The 19,857-nt window shown below is 46.7% G+C and overlaps 2 protein-coding genes across 2 annotated transcripts; both read left to right on the forward strand.

The window, feature by feature from the left end:
* Window positions 1-1,344: 1,344 nt before the first annotated feature.
* Window positions 1,345-4,278, forward strand: LOC124704207 (multiple organellar RNA editing factor 8, chloroplastic/mitochondrial-like). The gene is made up of 4 exons (XM_047236480.1): window positions 1,345-1,764; window positions 2,481-2,578; window positions 2,680-2,745; window positions 3,338-4,278. Exons 1-4 carry the CDS (start codon window positions 1,397-1,399, stop codon window positions 4,048-4,050), a joined length of 1,245 nt encoding a protein of 414 aa, XP_047092436.1. The 5' UTR covers window positions 1,345-1,396; the 3' UTR covers window positions 4,051-4,278.
* Window positions 4,279-9,109: 4,831 nt separating this feature from the next.
* LOC124704110 (probable protein S-acyltransferase 7) lies at window positions 9,110-12,583 on the forward strand. Its single transcript, XM_047236379.1, has 5 exons — window positions 9,110-9,236; window positions 10,503-10,685; window positions 10,863-11,159; window positions 11,346-11,579; window positions 11,661-12,583. Exons 1-5 carry the CDS (start codon window positions 9,150-9,152, stop codon window positions 12,180-12,182), a joined length of 1,323 nt encoding a protein of 440 aa, XP_047092335.1. The 5' UTR covers window positions 9,110-9,149; the 3' UTR covers window positions 12,183-12,583.
* The last annotated feature ends 7,274 nt before the right edge of the window (window positions 12,584-19,857 follow it).

Consider the following 19,857-nt stretch of genomic DNA (forward strand, 5'->3'; position numbering starts at 1 on the left):
CAGAGTGGACTACTGATTAATGAACACAATGGGAACCCGTGGCAAGACATTGCCCTAACTTGGCAGAGTGTGGGCAAAAGACACTCGGCCAAGGAAAACATTTTATGTTGCCATCTAGATAAGCACATGGCGAATAATCTAAAAAGCATAAAACAAACATACAATATGATGACAAACGGAGAATTAAGGTTATGTAAGACATACACACAAAATTTTGTCCTGTTTGATTGTTTGTGCCTAGCTAGCACTGACAATATCACTTTTCCTCATACATCTACATCTACACTAATATTAAAAAAACCACACTAATATTAAAAAAAAGAAAGAGAGTCCCATCCAAATGATCTACACTATTCATACGCCTAGATACAACGGCTGATGTCGTCCCAATGATGTGTCGTCTGCCAAGCCGAATCCTTCCTAAGAGCAACTCCAACAGTTGCGCTATATTGCGCAAGCGCGGTAAAAAATGTCATTTACTTCTAAAAATTTGAAACTGGGTGGCTGGGTTGTACATCCACTTGAGCTAGGCTCATTTCTTAATTAAAACTTATTCGAAAGCATTAAGATTTGTATTTGTGTACTTTTAATCTCTTTTATGAATTATGTTACGCGGCATGATCAATTTTCGAGCAAGCTGTAGGTCGCACCTATGTATTTCGTCCAAAATCTTTAGCCATGAGGGCCGTTTAGCGCAAAATACGGTCAGTCATGTCACAAGGATGAAGAAGAGACTGAAAATTTTCCAATCAACCCGTCGAGGCGCACAAGCATAATTTAAAGAGGACAGAATCTAGACAGGTTTTCTTCTTTATGTTTGATCATTTAGAATTGTCTTAATGATTATGTTTTCGATGATAGCAGAGTTTCAACTTCTTGCGGGCTATACACATCGCTACACATTAAATTTATTGGTGGTGTTTGCTGCAGTGTGTAAAGAAGGTAACATGGGTATAGTCAACCAATATGGATGACGGTCAAACAATATAATGAGTGGGTGATAGATAATATCTTCCCTGCCTTAAATATTCCTATATGGGTTAAACTTTCACAATAAATATTCAAATGCATAACATAGATGCATGGGTTGCGAGCTCACCATTGTTTTCTAAAAAAACACACAAATACAAAAGGAGACAATAAAAAAAGACCAGTTTTTTAGTGCAAGAAAAAAAAGCAGGTAAACTGGGTTACCATCATCAGATAAGCAAAGCCCATTTCGAGGCTCAGGCCCATAGAAAGGCCCATGTCCACGTTCTCCAGATTATTCGGCTGTCGAGACCAGAACCATTCCTCTATAACGCATCTGGCTGCTGCGGCTTAAACCCTTATCTCCTCTCTCTCCTCCGCCTCGACCTCATCCCCATCTCCGCTTCTAGGGTTTTTACCGCCACCCATGGCGATGGCGGCGCGCGCCGTCCTCCTCTCCCGTCTATCGCCGCTCCAGGCCGCGGCCTCCCGCCTCCTCCTGCGCCCCCTCGCCGCCGCCGCGACCCTCCTCCCGGCGCCGGCCTCGCCCGCCCCGGCGGCGGCGCGCGGATCTGTGCGCTGCTTCGCGACGCAGCCGGCCTCCTCGTCGCTGCGGGACAACTCGCCCAACTGGAGCAACCGCCCGCCCAAGGAGACGATCCTCCTCGACGGGTGCGACTTCGAGCACTGGCTCGTCGTCATGGAGCCGCCCCCCGGCGACGCCTCCAACCCCGAGATGATGCGCGACGAGATCATCGACGGATTTATCAAGACCCTCGCCCAGGTCGTCGGAAGGTATTGCTGGAACCATTTCTCTCATGTTCATCATGTTTGCCGTGTTAAAAGGCGTGATGGAGCTTATGGATGTGATGCGCATCATGCTCATGTTGTCTAGATCCGGGTTCATTTTTGCTGGTGGTGTTCTGATGTCTCACTATTGTTTAATTTCAGAGTTTCACTGTTATTTTTGGATTGGATCTGAATTAAGTCTAGGTGTCAATTATCAGATTATAAACCATTTACCGTGTCCATTTCAGATGCAAGATCAAACTAAAACTTATAATAAAAATACGCATCTGATGTTCTGTCTGGTGCGATTGTTTTTGTGCTCATGTAAATGTAAGGTGTTTTGGCAGGGCATATTTTATTATTGGCATAAGTAATGTTGTAAGTATATCCTGCTACTTCCTTTATTATTCTAGTGTGATTTGGAAGTTGGAATTATTCTTTCACGGTGTTGATTTTTTGGTCTTATTTGATGAGGCTATCAATCATCATATTAACGTGATGCAACACCTGTGCTTTGTTATTAGGTTTGATCTTGGTTAGATATTGAAATATGGGTTGCATCACCTTTATTCAAATTTTCATTTGAGTCTTATTATGTGACATAATATGTGTACTCTTAGTTTGCGCATTTTGGTTGCGGGGCATGCGATGTTGGTTGCTCCCATTTTGTTTACGTTCTGATTTGTCTATCTGGACATAAATAAATTCTTATAATTCTCCAGTGAGCAAGAAGCAAGGATGAAGATATACTCAGTGTCAACTCGTCATTACTTTGCTTTTGGCGCTCTTGTATCTGAAGAGCTCTCCTATAAACTGAAAGGTATTATTGCTTTATGAAGCAGTCTTGAGGATGTTCCAGTGTAGAATTATGCCTGATTAAAAATATTCTAACTTGAATCTTATGCCTCTTATCATTGACAGAGTTGCCCAAAGTCCGTTGGGTTCTACCTGATTCGTACCTGGATGTAAAAAACAAGGACTATGGAGGTAATTATGCAGTATCATTCTGACCTTCTGATTATGCTTGGTTCATGACCTTGAACTTTTTCTTTTCTTTTCTCTATGCCATTATGTGCCTTGTTGCCTTCTCCACTGCGCTCAAAATAATTAGCATTGTACCTCTAAATTGATCAGTTCAGATGTGTGTGTTTTTATTTTTGTGGAACACGTAGTGGTATGCAAGCAGCCTACCTGAACTTATATTGGTCATTGTTCCAAATGATCAAATAATGATTAGATTTGGAGCCGATAATTAACATAGCCCATGTTGTTACAAGATATATCACTGTAATCAAGACCTAAACTTGAACCTGATAGCCTTGACATAGTAGATTTCAGTTTATTGCATTATCTGTAGGTTGTACCGCAGTGATGATTCACCAAATATGTAGCATGCACAAGTGCTAAGTAACACAAAATAATGTTTGGCGATGGATCTGTTATTTTCTTATGTGGGCGCCTGTGTTTGAACTAATTTTAATGGGGTGAGTTTGGGCTTTACTTATCATAGTTGAAGGCATGTGTCAGGAATGGGTTATCAAATCTACGAATTCTTGATACTTTACATCTTCTATTTCAGGTGAACCTTTTGTTAATGGGGAAGCTGCTCCTTATGATCCTAAATATCATGAGGAGTGGGTCAGGAACAATGCCCGTGCCAATGAAAGATCTCGGCGCAATGATAGGCCCCGCAACTTTGACAGGTCAAGGAACTTTGAGAGGAGAAGGGAGAACATGCAGAGCTCCCAGAACAGAGAGGCACCTCCGGGGCAGCAGGGTTTCAACGGCCCTCCACCTGGCCATAACCCAGGCAACATGTCTCCACCTCCACCACCACCTGGTCAGAACCATGGCAACAATCCTCCACCATATACTCAAGGTGGTCCATCAAATTACCAACCCCAAATGCAGAACCCACAGGCAGGGTACACACCGGGCGGCGCACCCCAAATGCCGAACCCACAGGCAGGGTACGCACCGGGCGGTGCAGGCCACATGCAGAACCTACAGACAGGGTACACACCAGGCGGCGCACCCCAAATGCCGAACCAGCAGGGTGGTTACATGCCCAGCGGTGCTCCTAACTATCAGCAAGGTGGTCCAGCTGGCTACCAAGGTGGACCTCAGGGAGGTAACCAATTTCACCAAGGAGGCAACATGCCTGGCGGCCCTGGACCAGCAAACCCAGGTGGCAATCCTGGATACCAAGGTGGAAACACGCCCCAGCGTGATGGTTATGGCTATCCTGGCGGGTACAATGGCAGTGCACCAGGTAGCTATAATCAACAATAAGGTCAAGGATGAGGCAAACCAAACTACCAATGAGGTTGCACTGAGTCCACAAATGAACTTATTTTCCTGGGAAGTGTTGCCAGCGTAATTTCCTGGAAGATGCAATGTGCAGTAGTATAAAACCAACTATCGTTATGGGATATTGTTATTGCTTGTTCTAGTGACCTAAATATTCTGTGATGCTGAAACTTTTAATGTGCTATATAGCTGATGAGTTTAGTACGTCCACATTTCATTGTGAACTTGTTATTTTCTGTCGAGATCGTTATGGTAAATGGATCCATTGAGTTGTGGTATCTATTTCCTGTTCTGTAATCACGTGTATCATTTATTGGTTGTCTTGCCTATTTTCTGTTTTTTTTCTTCATTTCCTCCTCTTTTGGCCTAGGAGCCAATTTTCTGCTCTGCAATCTCTTGTATACTTTTTCCAAGCTACTGCTTGTAATATTTCAACTTCTACTCGTGATGCATCTTTCTCTGGCTAAACTGTTTACACATTCCACACTTTTAATTTTTGGGGCTTTGATGGTTAATGACAAGATGGTTGAAGGGGCTGTTAAAATGGTTTCTTGACCCCAAGTACTAAGACCATGAACAATGTGTATTCGATTCAAGGCAAATGTTGTCAGAATTTGGAATCGGGCTGAATCCCCTCCTATGTATTGAGCCGCTTGTGCATGTAAAGTGGGGCCTGTTTTGTGCAGAAAGTTCTCTTTCCTTGTATGTCAGATAGAGCCGCTTGGAACAAACCAATATTTTGCGTCGCTTTTTTTTGTCTGAAAAGATGAATCGATGCTCTGCTATGTGTGGAACCGCATCATATGCCTCTTTGAACCGCTTTTTGCACACATAGTAACATGGTCTAAGAATTGAAAGAGTTGATTGGATTTATAGAGGTGGAAAGAAAGGGTATATTATTCTTGTAGTAGCTCTTTTCGTGATTGCGGATCACAGATTTTCATTTGACATGATTTTGGAACACGTGAGGCAACCCGGGCGTGCAAAGGTTTCCTTAGGCTAGATAGACATTGGTCCTCGAGTACAAAACCAGAAGGGAGCTTGACTGCAAGATTTACTTGTCTAGCAGAGACGAAAGTCGGCCTTAGTGATCCGATGGTGCCGAGTGGAAGGACAGTTGCTCAACGGATAAAAGTTGCTTTAGGGATAACTAATCTTCCCCAAGAGTCCACATCGACTGGAAAACCTTGATGTCGGCTCTTCGCCACCTGAGCTGTAGGTGGTTCCAAGAGTTGTTGGGTTGTTCGCCATTAATGCGGTATGTGAGCTAGGTCAGAACATATGCGAGCTTTGTCAGAACGTCGTGAGACAGTTCGGTTCATATCTGGTGTGGGAACGTGAGCTAGGTCCAGAGACAGTTCGGTCCATATCCGATGTGGGCGTTAGAGCATTGAGAGGACCTTTTTCTAGTACGAGAGGACCGGGAGGGACGTTGCCTACGGTAAACCCTGGGTAGCCAAGTGCAAAGAGGATAACTGCTCAAACATATAAGTAGTAAGCCCACCTCAAAATGAGTGCTCTCTCCTCCGTCTTTCCTAGAGCCTCCGGTATCACAACCAAGAGACATTTATGGGTTCTCCAGCCATATGAGGATTGCAAAATCCTGAAAATAGCTGATGATGTATCCCACGAGAAACATACAAAATCTCAATTTGGAATGTTTTGTATTCTAAGCTACACAAAAATGATATTCTGATTTTTTTTGTCCATCGGAGATCACCATACTCCAATACACACTTTTGTCATTTTTTGGGTCGCTCAAAATAGAAACATTTCGAACTGAGATTTTGCATGTTGGTGGGATACATCATTACCTACTTTTAGGATTTTGTTTCAGGATTTTTTAGAACTTGTAATATTATTTTTGAACTTTTGAACTTGTAAAGATAATTTTGAATTTACAGCCATGGGCCCCACGTCTCTCGACACGAGTGGTTTGGACGTGCCGTGCACAATATAGGAGAAAAGACGTGGAGCCAGCGACACCGCGGTTGACAGTGACTAAGAATGCTCCGATGAGCCATGACCGATTCGGAGATGGGGTCGATGCGCTTGGCCATGACAGTGTCGTCGAAGGCCAAAATAAACTTAGGGGTGGGGGTGTGTGGTCGCCAGACTTAGGATTTGGGGTGTGGTCACCGACGCTGGAGAGGGAGGCGGGCGCTTACAAGGACGGCTTGGGTCGTGGAGGAGGGGCTTTGGGCAATGCCGCGCCGCCGGTCATGGGTGGTGGCGGCTGATGGTTTAGACTGTGCATAGAGGTCGTGGTGATGGAGTCCAACGAGGGCGAAAGAGCTCTCTTTTCCTCCCTCTCTCCCTCTCCGGTGGTGTGGCGGTGGTGCTTTGTTTAAAGTCTCATGCCACCCCTAGGAACGACAAGCATGACTTGAGTAGGTCACGAGAGAGAGAGGAGGGAAAGAAGCTTACTAAAGACGTCCTTCTTAGACGTTCGTTGTTTGTCTTTGAAGCCTGCATGTGCCTAGGTCAAGTTTCTAGTTCACCGTGTTCTTAGGTGCTGTTCGGGCCATCTAGCCTCGTCCTTCCCACGTCTCGAGATGCTATTCCCACAACGTCAATGTTCGGGTTCCTCCTCTGGTTTTACCGAGGGCTTGATTTATGGGTGATCCCCTCTGCCATTGTATACAGTTTCTGGACGGTGCAGGGATCCTCCTGCATAAACCTACACAAAGTTGTTTCGCTTGGAAGACCTTGATTCTTTTTGTCGATGATGCATGATGCCGATTTATGGGCCTCCGAATGGCCAGTTTGCCTCAAGGAGGATGCGGAAGATGTAAGCCCCCAAGGACTCCTGATCTCCTCGCCTTCCTGCCCGAGCTCCATCCTGGACCATAGATCCTCATGATCCGTGGGCGTGTCCCGAATGGGGTACCGTAATGCTGACTGGCAGGCGTGCGAAATGGTCGATGAAGATCGTCCGCAAGTCTTCTTGATTTCCAATGGTACCCATCGGCAAGTTTTCGAACCAAACCTGGGCCGTGCCCACGGGCGCCCCCATAATCTAGCATCACCCTTTACAAATTCCTGAAAATTTGTTATGGGCCGGTCCAATTAACCTTTGTCATCCAAGTACCACTAGATAAAGCCCGACCTTCCTGAAGGGAAAATTGGACCACCACAGAATGACGCGTGGCAGCATGTGCGGCCCCCGCGTTCGCGCCCCGCGTGCGTACTTGGCCCCCGCCCGCACCATGATTAGTACTCCCGCACAGGCCATGCACACGAGTACATTTGCGCACAACACACGAGTACAGTTGAACACACGGGCGAGTACAAGTACAATCACGTACACGAGCATGTACACTCGCGAACAACACATAAGTACAATTGAACACACGGGCGAGTACAAGTATAGTCACGCACACAAGCAGGTACAGTCGTGCACACGAGCAAGTACATGTACAAAAGTACAGTAGCGCGCACGAGCAGGTACAGTCGCGCACACGAGTAAGTACATGTTCGCGCACACGAGAGAGTACAGTTACCGAGTAAAGGGAAAAAGCTGCATTGAATACAGTAAAAACAGAAGTACTTATCAGTTGAAACACGAATACAGTTAGTACAATCATACTAGTATTGGAAGTACGGAAAAAAATATGAAGAAACCTATCAGCATGGGATCTATTTTTGAAGATCTCGACGCAAGGATCTCAAAAGTGGGAGCGGTTCGTAATTTAGACTTATGGTTTTCGGGATATTTAATTTTGAAAAAATGAATCTAGAAAAAAGGAAAAACTCTCTCCTCCCTCGTCCCTACGTTGTTCCCCTTGCGACACGTGGCGAGCAGGGAGATCACTTCCTATGATTTTTTTGGCGCCACATCGCGCCACTTGTCACGTGCAGAGTGAGTTGCTTTTCTTTGGCGTGCAGAGTGAGTTGTTTTTCTTTCGCGAAGGTTAGTCTTTTTTTTTTAACGTTTGCGTTGTCTTCCGGTGGCCCATACTTAATTGTTGAGGAGGTTAAGTGGGGCAATTCCTATCATCCGCTTATAGCGGGCGTTACCTGGGACGCCGCACAGGAGTTTGTATTTCCGGGCCGGCCCAGTACGAGCGATACGGTTGGTTTGTTCGGTTTTGCGCCTTCTAAATTTCTGATCGTGTCGTTGTGTTTCCTGGTTGCTCTCCGGTTTTCTTTTTTCTGTTCGTTTTTTTTGTTTTCTGTTTCTCCTTTTCCATCTTTCTTCTATTATTATTCAACATTATTTTTTCTAGTATGAACAATTTCAAAATCTGAACAATTTTTGAAATACAAATAAATTTTAACTTTGAACATTTTTAAGTTTTGAACATTTTAAGATCTGAACTATTTTAAAAATAAAAAAAATTGTATTTGAAAATTTGAAGATTCAAACATTTTTTTAATCGGAACAATTTTTAGTTTGAACAATTTTTGAATTTGAACATTTTCAAAATCTGAACATTTTTCAAATTTGAACAATTCTTAAATTTAAATATTATTTCGAAATCTGATTTTAAAAACACCCGAATTCAAATTTGTACATTTATTTTGAAATCTGATTTTTTTTTCATAAAAGAATCACCAAAAAACTGGAGCACAGCGATTGAATCCACACATGGAGTGAATGAAGGCAAGCTCGTACGACAGCGAAGTTAAATGGGCCCGGCCCATGTGTCTTTCCTTTAGCGATAGGAGTCCGTTGCATCGCTCAAAGCGATCTATAGATCCTGTCTATGGGCCGAGCCACGATAGCAGAAGTCGTATTGAGACGTCATGGATGTCATGAGACTAGAGTGAGACCGCGCGCGCGCGCCCAGTGAAAAGCAGACACGCGACCACGTCCGTCCCAGTCGCCTCGGCCCTGACCCGCCCGGCCGAGCCCGAAGACCTCCTCGTCCTCCTCCCCTCTCTCTCCTCCCTTCCGCCCCGCCTCCGTCCACGCGGCCGCCCCCATTCGCCGGGGCGACCTCGGCTCGCCGGCGCTGCTTCCGGACCTCTCGCCCGCTGGGGGAGGCGAGGCAGGCCGGGCCATCGTCTGCCGTCGGGGAGGAGGTCCCGTCGGGGGTGAGGGCGCCCTAGGGTTTCCTGCCTCTCAGGCAGGCGGGATGTACGTGCCGCGGCCTTCCTGCTCTGACGGCGGCCGCGACGCCGGCGAGCAGCCTAGGGTTTACCAGGTTTGGCGCGGAAACAACGTAAGTTCTTCTATCGCTCTTTCTCTCCCTCTCGGTCTCCTGTCTATCGCCGTAGGAGGCATTTCGATTTGGATGCGCGCGTGTACAGATACTCCATGCGCGAGTAGGTTAGGTGTCGGTGAAATTGAGTTCATATGTTTTTCATGACTGGCTAATGTTACCTAGACTAAATCATTTCATGAGTGAAATGTTCAGTTCCTATTGTTCGATTGGAAGGCTTGCATTCAAATTGAGCAAACCCATCCTGTGGCTCTGAAACCATCTTACGCCCTGTGGCCACTGGCCAGTTTACCATCTTCATCTAATGTGATGGGGAGGTTAATCGGGTTATTGATAAATGATGAAGGATGGAACTTAGGTCCTAGTTGGAAAACATCTAGAATTTATTCTGCTTTGCTTTCGTTCGTTAGCAGTTTTGAATATATACAACCATGCATTCGAAATAGGTATTTAGTTCAGATAAACCCAGGTGGGAATGTATGTTTGAGCAGTACAATCAATAGACTTTAGTTGGAACTTTGATTCACTGTTTTGATGATGGGTCTATTTCTCTATGATGAACAACAGTGAATTCATTATGGTTTAGCACATGTGAGGATGCCTATGCTGTAGCTGCAACTGATTTCCATTAGTACACCTGTACATATTTTACTGACAGTGATATGTTTTCTTTGCAATTACTGCCAACATTGTTAAATAAAAGTTGATAGCGAGGATTTCGGACAACTTTGTTTCCGGAGATACAACCCAGCTAGTTTGTCAGCATTGTTTTGTAGTCTTATGATATTTTTGTTTGCCTTGACATAATATGTGATTGATTTCACCTATAGTTGTTCTTACTAGCTCTTAGATATGATTGACTGTCTGCGGCTGCGTGTTAATATTTTCATAAGCTTCATCATATGGTTCGGGAAGACATTATATGTTGCGTTTTGTTTGATTTTATCTACATTTGTCTTTGCTTGTTCTAGTTGAACTAAATAGTCAAAATGGTCGTCAGTAAAAGATACACGCGTCTTTAGCTTACGAAAATTTGTGATAGCTCAGTGCTGCCATGGGCCCTGTTTAGGAGCTTAACTTAAATCCAATATAAGCTTATTCTTCTGCAAGGGGTTTGCAACTTGCAGGGGTTCTCAGGAAAGCTCTTGCTGCTATTTAGGTTGTCTGACTGTTTTAAATAAAAGCATCTAATGTTTGCTATGATCACTCGCAAGTCGCTACCACCTTCACTAAATTTTGTTGATGACATGCCTTTGCATTTTTCAGAAATTCTTCTTGCAAGGGAGGTTTATATGTGGGCCTGATGTGAGATCCATATTTCTCACTATGTTCCTCATTGTTGCACCAGTGGCGGCTTTCTGCGTGTTTGTCGCCAGACACCTCATGAATGACTTTCCTGATCATTGTGGCATCTCAGTGATGGTAGTGGTGGTTGTCTTCACTGTTTATGTAAGCCATTACTTAACCTTATAAAATTGTTCTACCGTAGTTATTTTATTTTGTTTACTGTTCTGTACATAGAAGTTGCCTTGGTTGTTTGCATGATAGTTTTCCACATGCTTTTCCCAGGAAATGTTCTTTTTTTTTTGGAAATGTAACACAACTGACCTTCTTTTCCTTTTCCAGGATTTGACGCTGCTTCTTCTGACATCTGGTAGAGACCCTGGTATAATACCTCGTAATACTCATCCTCCTGAACCTGAAAGCATTGATGGGAGCAATTATATTAGGGGTCAGACACCACAACAATACCGTTTGCCTCGGACAAGGGATGTCATTGTAAATGGAATCAGTGTGAAGGTTAAGTACTGTGACACCTGCTTGCTTTACCGACCGCCTCGATGCTCACACTGTTCTATCTGCAATAATTGTGTGGAACGGTTTGATCATCACTGCCCATGGGTTGGCCAATGCATAGGACAGGTAAGTTTTGAGGTTTCTAGCAATTTGTAATTTATCCTTATCTCTAAATTGCATGTTGCTTGGGCATGCATGCTCACACGTATTCCCAGAGTTGCTCTTTGTCCAGACATTTCTGATTATAGGATTTCCACTGACGTATCTTTAATATCAGTTGGGTCTAATCATAATCATATATCTTTTGTGCAGCGCAATTATCGGTTCTTCTACATGTTTGTGTTCTCTACCACATTAATCTGCCTCTATGTATTTGCCTTCTGTTGGGTGTACATAATCAAGATTAGAGATGCCGAGGAATCATCAATTTGGAGGGCAATGCTGAAGACACCAGCCTCCATTGTTCTGATTATCTACTGTTTTCTGTGTGTATGGTTTGTTGGTGGTCTGTCAGTCTTCCATTTCTATTTGATGAGCACCAACCAGGTCAGTGTTAGTTTAATTTAAATTTTCAATAACCATCTCCTATTCGCAGCACATAGCTAATCATATACCTGTTTTCTGTAGACAACCTATGAAAATTTCAGGTACCGCTATGATCGGCGCGCTAACCCGTATCACAGAGGTGTTCTGAACAATATTCTTGAGATATTCTGCAGCTCTATTCCTCCTTCCAAGAACAATTTCCGGGCAAGGGTCACAGCAGATCAAGATAGACAACAGGCACGATCGCCATCTAGGGGTTTCATGAGCCCCAACATGGGCAAGCCTGTCGGAGATCTTGAAATGGGCAGGAAGCCAGTGTCCTGGGATGAACCGAGGACGGCGGCTGATATTAGCGACTTGGAAGTAGGTCTTGGGGGCATGTTGGATGGGAAAGAGGGCAGAGTAACCCATGCATCTCCAAATCTTAGCCAAGAAGAATTTTCACCGGAGCTTGTGGAAGGCCGAGCGGGCATGCATTCAAGGCGGTCAAGCTGGGATCGCAGAGCTGGATCCTTGGGGTCAGTGGACAGCAACACTCTGCAAACGAATCCTGCTGAGGAAGCAAATGTGAGCGTTCATGCTACCACGAGCGGTGCACATTAGCAAGAACAAAATGAAAGCTAGGAACTGTTTCAGCTCGGCGTGGAGTGCGCAGTTGATCAGCTTCTGATCGGAGCAGCAGGTGCGGCAGGCTAAGGACCTGAACGGTGTAATTCGAACACAGCTCTTTGCTGTTTGGTTCACGTTAGTGCATCAGACTGATCGAGCTTCTGTTGTTGTGTTTGTTTGGTGTGTCAAAAAAGTGGCCAAAGAGCTCATGCTCCCACCTATCCTGGGTTTGGGTCGATGATCGATGTATCTGCAAATTGTGTATATATATTATTGGAGTGTATGTGCTTGTATTCTCATGCTTTGGCTTGTCAGAGTGCCATTTTTCTTTTTTGGCTTGAAGGCAGAGATGTATTGAATTGAGATTAATATTATCGTGCCAGAGTTGTCTTGAATAGCCAGGTCGGCCTGTAGTCCTGATATCATTCTTATCGAATGTGTGCCTTATATTGTGAAGATCAAGCTCCGTCCAATATATGCCCTGGATTGGAATTCTCTTATGGGCTTAAAAGGTCTTGTCTCTTTGGAATACTCCAGTAATACTGCCGATGCACCTGAAACTGCTCTAGAATTTCAACTACTTGGCAGACAGTTCTTTTTCTCTCTAGATCTGTCGACCATAAGTCCATAGCATTGATAATTCTCTTGTTCGAGCTTGCAAGTCCACATGATTTAAAATTCAAAACAGGGTTGTTGCAAGTGTGCTCGATGTCTTGCCCTCAGCTGGTGTAGCAGACAACTAGGACGTGCCGAGGAGTAGGGTGTCTAGTGGGATTTCGTATTTTGGCTTTTTTAGTTTAATTTTTTCTATTAAAACTTACACTAGAAAAAATAAAATGCACTTAGATGGGATCCCACTTGACACCCTAGCAGGAGTAACCGGTCTCATGAATCCTGCCGCGTTGTTGTTTTATGTCAACATTAGCTGCCTCAAGGTAATTGTCCAAAGTGTCCAATCACCTCAGCGAGACACACAATGATACCATATTAGTAGCTAGTAATTGGCGTGATTTTGCAAATTACTCACTCGATTGTGAATTAGCTTTATATTAGTTCTCGAACGGCTCCTAGACTGAAAGATTTTTTTCATGATTCGTGCTAGCATTAGAGCATCTCCACTCGTTGGCGCTCCCCACGGCGAAATCCGGACGAAACAACCGCCGGATTGGACGAAATTAAGTCGTGGGGAGTAGCGTATTTCCAGTCGTCCACCCGGAGTTCGGCGGACATAGTTTAAATTCAAACAAAACGTCGTCCCGCACTACAAGTACGGCCAGTTGATCGGCAAAAAGGAGCAAAAGGATCAGCCACAGATCGGCGATCGGAGGGAAATTACACGGAAACAGACTCATCGGCAGTCCCGGCCGGCACGACGGTGTCCGACGGACCAGTTTCCTCACACGCCGTGGACGAAGCGGCTGCGGCAGTGGACGTCGAAGCAGCGGCAGTCGACGAGGTAGACGGTGAGGAAGACGAGGTAGGAGCCGGCGGAGACGACGAAGGACTGGCCGGAGTGGCTCGAAGGATGTCGCTGCGGTGGCCCTGGTACCAATTCCTCGTCTCCTCATCCATCAGTTCCATGTTGCCGCCGCCCATCAGGAACGCCAAGTCTGTGTTCCTCTTCTTCGCCGCCGCCGTCGTCTTCAGCAGGGCGATCCGGGCGCCTTGGTTGGCGAGCATCTCCCGCCACCTGCCGTCGAACTTTTCGCTCCTCCCGTCGGCGTGCGACCTCAAGTCGGCCCAGCACTTATCGATCGACGCCTGCATCCTGTCGGCGGGATTGCCCGTCTTTTTGATCTCTTTGAGCTTCTTCTGGCCGAGTTCAGGGCGCCCTTCCGCCGCGCCAGCCGCCGGGGCGTCGGGGTTGTACGGCTCGGTCTTGCTCTTCGAGAGGGTCGTGCGGGTTTCCTTCCACTTCTCGCAGTTCTCGAGGCAGGCTAGACGTTCAGGAACTTGAACTGCATGCCGGTGTCGTCCGTGTACATGTCCAAAGCACGGCGCAGCTGGGGAAAAAGAGTACGGCGATACGGGTTAGCTGACGACGGTGTGCCTCGATGATGCAGGGTCGACGGAGCGTACCTTTTGCTCCAAGTCGTGGCCGCTGATCGGCCGTTCTTCGACCTCCTCCTGTATGCCGTGCCAATTGCTGCACGCCGTCTGCATGATCCCCCAATGGGTGGCCATTGCCTTGTCTCCCTGGTACACGTTCATGTTCGTCTTGTTGAAGTAGGGATCGACGAGTTTGCGTTCCTCGTACGCCTGCTTCACTCGAAGCCAATACGTGTCGAACGACTGATTGGCTCCGATTATGCCGTTCATGGACACGGTCATCCAAGCTTCGGCGAGGCACTCCTCTTCCTTCGGCGTCCATTTGATACGCGGTTCGGCAGGCGGCGACTCCTTCTTCCTCTTCTTCTTCCCCTTCGACAGGTTGACGGCGGCTTGAGTTGGCTCTCCTTCTTCTTCGTCTTCTTCTTTGACGGCTTGGCTTCCGTCGGCAACATCCTCCACATGCTCCTTGCGCGCCGCCACAGCTGCCGTCGCCCTCGCCTCCTCTTGCGTGAAGAACCCCGGGCTCGCGGCGGCGGCCATGAAGAACCCCGGGCTCGCAGCGGCGGCCATGGAGCCGGAGGTGATCATCTCGTGGATCTCCTCTTCGTTCGGCGCCGCCGTCGCACCGAACGGGAGCGGCCCTCGCCGCATGACCGGCGAGGTGCCCTCGAACTGGCCGCCGCTGCCGCCGATGTCAAGCTCGAGCGGCGACGGCGTGAACCTGGACGGTTGGACGTAGGCACCCTCTTGGAACATGGCAGTCGGCGACGGCGAGTACATCGTAGGGGAGAAGGACGACGGGGAACTGCTTGTACCTTGCGCCGGCCATTGGCCGGGGAACATGGAGCCGCCGCCGCCGCTGAAGGCCATGCCGATCTTCCTCGCTTGCTCCTCCTGGGCCGCCGCCGCCGACCTCTTAGCGGCGGCTTTTTTCACCCTCTCCGCCCTGCCGCTTGTTTCCACCTCGCGCCGTTTCTCGTCCGCCGCCCACTCTGCGTTCGTCATGCCCGGCGGCCGCTCCTTCTTCGCCAGCGGCTTCCTCGTCGTCCCCTTCGGCGGCATTGTGGTGGACGAGAAGATGAGGAGGAGAGCGGTGGTGGACGAGAAGGCGCCGCCGGGAACTGGAACTGGAAGACGAGGAGAATGGATAAATTCGGCGGGAGAGAATGGGGATATGCAAGAAAATTGGAGGGAATGGAGGGAAAATCGACAGGATTTGGTTTTCCTGTCGCCGACTACGCGGGTCCACACGGCGTTTCGCGCCAAAAAGTTTCATCCGGAGTCCCGAGCGCGCCCCGGGGGACCGGGGATGGCGTGGGGTCGCCGGATGGATGAAGGGCCAAATCCGGACGAAAACGAGGAACCGGGGGCGCTACTGGACCGATTTACGCGATCCGGATGGAAAAACCGTCGCTCGGGGGCCTCGTCGGGGAGACGAGTGGAGATGCTCTTAGCAGCAGCATGTGTTGCAACCGAGAGTTCTCTAGTTGCACGTAGAGTTGCAACCAAGAAAAACACCTAGATCATCGTATTGTTTCGTGATTCGCGCCGGACACAAGTTGCTACATGGGCCGCAACTCACAAAAATGCGTCAAAACCGTTGGATTATTTTATAATTCGTGTTAGTCATGAGTTGATACGTGGATTACAACTGAGATTTGATGGCACCGTCTTACTAAAAATTAGCTCGAGAATTAGTGACACCCCGATTCACATCTAAAACAGTGGTGCATCACAGACGCGCTTCTTGTCCGGAGCCGACCAATCCATCCATCCTGGAATGGATACTGAATTAGGTCTGGAATTCGTCGCGGGCAAGCCCGTTAAAACCTATCAACAAGCGATGCAATTTTTTTTGTGATTATGTGGGCACGTATGATGCAACCATCTCAACAATCAATAACAATATGATGAAACCAAAAAATATAGTTGATAAACCACAACAATCAGCAATACGTTATATCGTAAAAGTAATATTGGCTAATCAATTGACAAGGCCAAAACCAAAAGCAACCGAGTTAAACGGGAGGTAGATAAACTCGACTCGTTTAGCTCTAATTTATTTGACGTTCTTTTTTTGAAACTCGGGTTGGCTTGTTATACATTGAAATCGAGTTGAGTGGAGTTCGCAAGTTTAGAGTTTTAATTCTAGGCTTATGCCAACGGCACGGCCGATGCAACGGTGGTGCGCGCACCATGGATGGATTCATGGATCTATCCTAAACATGCGGCTACTCATGACGATCCTAGTACTTGGTCGCCTTGTGCGCTATCTCCCGGCACCCTATCGCGTGCGTCGACCAGGCGGCCGGTGGGTGGATGGACCGTTGCTGGACGGCTAGCTCCAATCGCATTCAGCAATGGGGCGTACATGGCGCGCGTGCATGACAGACAGCGTAGCTACCCCGTCCGCCGGCGGAGATCGGGAGCACTGTACTGCAGGCTGCAAGGTAGGTGCGCTAGCAGGCGCAACTGCAACTGCGGCTAGCTATAGATCGATCATCATGCGTGCTGCAACAAGCCAGACGGATCGATCGGGCACTGCGTAGTGCGTGCATGGTGCCCTCCAGCTCGACTGATAACAGCCTTGGAAGCGATTAAGATCCAAAACTCTGAGTACGGCCGTGTTTCTTTCCCAGATGCGTACTTACAGGGGTATAGCTAAAGCGAGGTCGCGGCGGGTAGTGGCGCTAGCAAGATCTCGGCGCCGGCCCGGCTATGGCTAGCCTAGTCAGGGTGATGTATAGAAAGCACGTATGTGACCTGGAGTGAGGGACAGCTTGCTTGCTGTCTATGGTGTGATTCTGTGCCCGAAATCGGCTGCAACTTGCTCAGTTGCCTCCTGCGCGCTGCTACCTCAGCTCCCAACTGAAATATAATCTCGGCTCTAGCGTCCACGATACCTTCTTCCCTACGACCCTACGGCTATACCGCCCTACCTCTGCACATTGTTTCCGCTGCCATTGACTCCGCTTTCCTCTTCCTCCCACTTTGCCACTTGTACCGGGGACAAATGTGCACTGTGTGTTGCCTACGTGCTTCGGCTGTTAGGCATGTCTATGTCTGTCAGTTACTGCTCACTGCTTCAACCGTACTACGTATATCGAAACCACTTGTGTACTCCTAGCCGACCCCCGGCCCCCTAACTTACCTTACTAACCTTTTTTTTTTGTTTCCAAACAGAACTATTCAAAGTCAAGCCAGTCAATGTATCTAGACATGTTTTACCTCTAGATGCATACGTATCTATATAAAGTTAGTAAATTAACTTGGATCGGAGAGAGTAGCATAATTATGAAGAATAAATTTTTATGTTTACAAACCAAACTATTCAACACCAAACACATGCGGGTTCAAATGAGGTGAATATCACGAAGGTTCACATAAAGGAGAAGCGCAACCGAGAAGAGTCGTGGATTAGCTAGTGATGCTCAATAGGATCACCTTGCAGTTGAGTATGAAACTATCGGTTCTCGATGCTTCAGTGAGCTCCGAGGAATCTCCGTGTCATGTCTGCATCATGTTCTGGCTCAACATGATCCCACATTGGACATGTATCGGAAGTTCTCTGGCATGTTGCGCTCATCTTCAATGATCATGTTACGCAAGATGATGCAACATGTCATTATTTGCCATTTCAGAAGGGCCACAAACAATGGTAAAGCAAATTTGAAGCACACCCAAAGCTCTCTCCACATTCTTTCTTGTCGACTCTTGAACCACGACGAAGTGAGATTTCTTGTGGGTATTAGGATGATGGATTTTCTTCAAAGACGTGGCCCATGGAGGATAGATGCCATCTGCAACGTAGTAACCCATCGTAGTAACTTCAAAGTTGCAAGGAGGAGGAGATCTGGCAACAGGTAACTCAAAGAATGGATGCCAAATTCATAGGCCCTTTGCTGCAAGAGACTCAAGAGTTAAGAATGCTTGTTAAATCTTTGCAGTGGCATTTGTATTGACCTGTCCATCCTAAAGCACAGATCTTCAATTTCTAGTGTATGCAATCTATTGATCCAAAAATCACAGGTCATCCTCATTCTACACTCTCACCCAAGAGTTTCTCATAAGCTTGGTGTGTCCCTTCGCTCTATATATCTTGACTAATTCGAGTCTCGGGAGCCGAATTTCGTCTTTCAAGATCATGGACATGGACATTTCGAAGTCATCATGATCATCTCCTAAACGAAGAATTTGACTAGGACGAGGAAGAAGAGTATGATGTTGGGGTATTGGGGTAGGGTGATGTTGGGGTGCGGGCGGGGGAGAATGTTGGCGCGGGGTGGATAGCCAAGTTTTGTTTTTCTTCTGGAGAGGAGCAAATCGAGTATATTTAGGGACAGAATGGCCGATGAGTAATTTTTTTTAATCTTCTAAAGCGATTGAGGGTTCAGCTAAGTCTGTTTTAGAGATTTAAGACATTGTTTTTGCTCCTCTAATTAGTTATAAGGGATCAGCTAGAGATGCACTGACACCTCTAAGGACTTGTTTGGTACTAGAATTATTTGAGGATATTGGGGATAATCGCCACTTATTGGGGATATTGGTGCTAGAGATGCACTGACACCTCTAAACATTTTTTTTAAATACGTGATGATTTGAAAAAAATGTTTGATACTAAAGTATTGAACGAGTTTAATTCCCGCTTATCCCCACTTTTTTCTAAATCTTAGTGTATTTTTTTAAATCCTCGATACTCTACCCTACCTAGTGGATTGAGGATAGAATTTTATGGATATTGGGTGGCGGTAGGGAATCACCCAATACTTTAGAGTATTATTCGCACTAATTCCAACAAAAATTCTAGTACCAAACAAGGCCTAAGTAAGTCATATTGCGCGTGTCACTGGGATGTGTACGTTAGCGGCGCATGTATGTATGCCAGTGATTATTCGGAGCGGTAGATTGTGGGTTATACACACGCCGCTCTTGCACGAAAATGTTGCAAATATAAGTGTGCATGGCGGTTGAGCTAACTGAAAACAAAGAAGAGCTGGAGGCTTGGAGCCGAAGCCAGTTCCTGCATTTTTTGCATGTGGAACTGTGGAAGCATCCTCCTTGGTTGGGTCCCTTCCCCTGTTTTTGAGCTGAGGGCCATTGCCCTTTTGCGGCTACGATGTTGACGGGACTGGATGCGGACAACATGTTATTTTTTAAGACGAAAAACAACATGTTTGATATATCAGTCCTTTGTATATTTGCGTCTTGCTGTGCTGAGGCATATGTAGTGTACAGGTCACAGAACTAACAGGAAACAAGATGCATCCAGTGGGTTTCGTTGTGGATGTGCCTGGCAGTTTCTGGCAAGAGCAGCCTGGCCTTGCCTGGCTTGGCCTTTGAGATGACTTAGAAATGTGGTGATATTTCACTCCGATTTTATTTCGAAGGAGGTCACTGGGGATAGAATTGGCTACACTTATGTTGGTCACTAACATGCGCACTTCCTTGGTGTGAGTCGTGTTGATTTTGGCGGGTCATCGGGTACATTTTAACTAGGTAGGGAAAATCCCTCTACGTTGGTACATTTAGAGCATCTTCAGTCGCGTCCCCTAAACTGTCCTCCAAATAGATTTGGGCGTCAAACAAAAAAACATTCGTACCTGCGTCTCCCAAACTA

This window comes from Lolium rigidum, chromosome 1 (genome assembly GCF_022539505.1).
Source record: "Lolium rigidum isolate FL_2022 chromosome 1, APGP_CSIRO_Lrig_0.1, whole genome shotgun sequence".
NCBI lineage: Eukaryota > Viridiplantae > Streptophyta > Magnoliopsida > Poales > Poaceae > Lolium > Lolium rigidum.

What these genes read in the sequence shown, in the direction of transcription:
- LOC124704110 (XM_047236379.1), top strand. Translation starts at nt 9,150, where the DNA reads ATGTACGTGCCGCGGCCTTCCTGCTCTGACGGCGGCCGCGACGCCGGC. An exon ending in AGGTTTGGCGCGGAAACAAC is followed by an intron (nt 9,237 to 10,502) that starts GTAAGTTCTTCT and finishes TGCATTTTTCAG; the next exon opens with AAATTCTTCTTGCAAGGGAG. An exon ending in TTGGCCAATGCATAGGACAG is followed by an intron (nt 11,160 to 11,345) that starts GTAAGTTTTGAG and finishes TCTTTTGTGCAG; the next exon opens with CGCAATTATCGGTTCTTCTA.
- LOC124704207 (XM_047236480.1), top strand. Translation starts at nt 1,397, where the DNA reads ATGGCGATGGCGGCGCGCGCCGTCCTCCTCTCCCGTCTATCGCCGCTC. An exon ending in CTCGCCCAGGTCGTCGGAAG is followed by an intron (nt 1,765 to 2,480) that starts GTATTGCTGGAA and finishes ATAATTCTCCAG; the next exon opens with TGAGCAAGAAGCAAGGATGA. An exon ending in AAAAAACAAGGACTATGGAG is followed by an intron (nt 2,746 to 3,337) that starts GTAATTATGCAG and finishes CTTCTATTTCAG; the next exon opens with GTGAACCTTTTGTTAATGGG.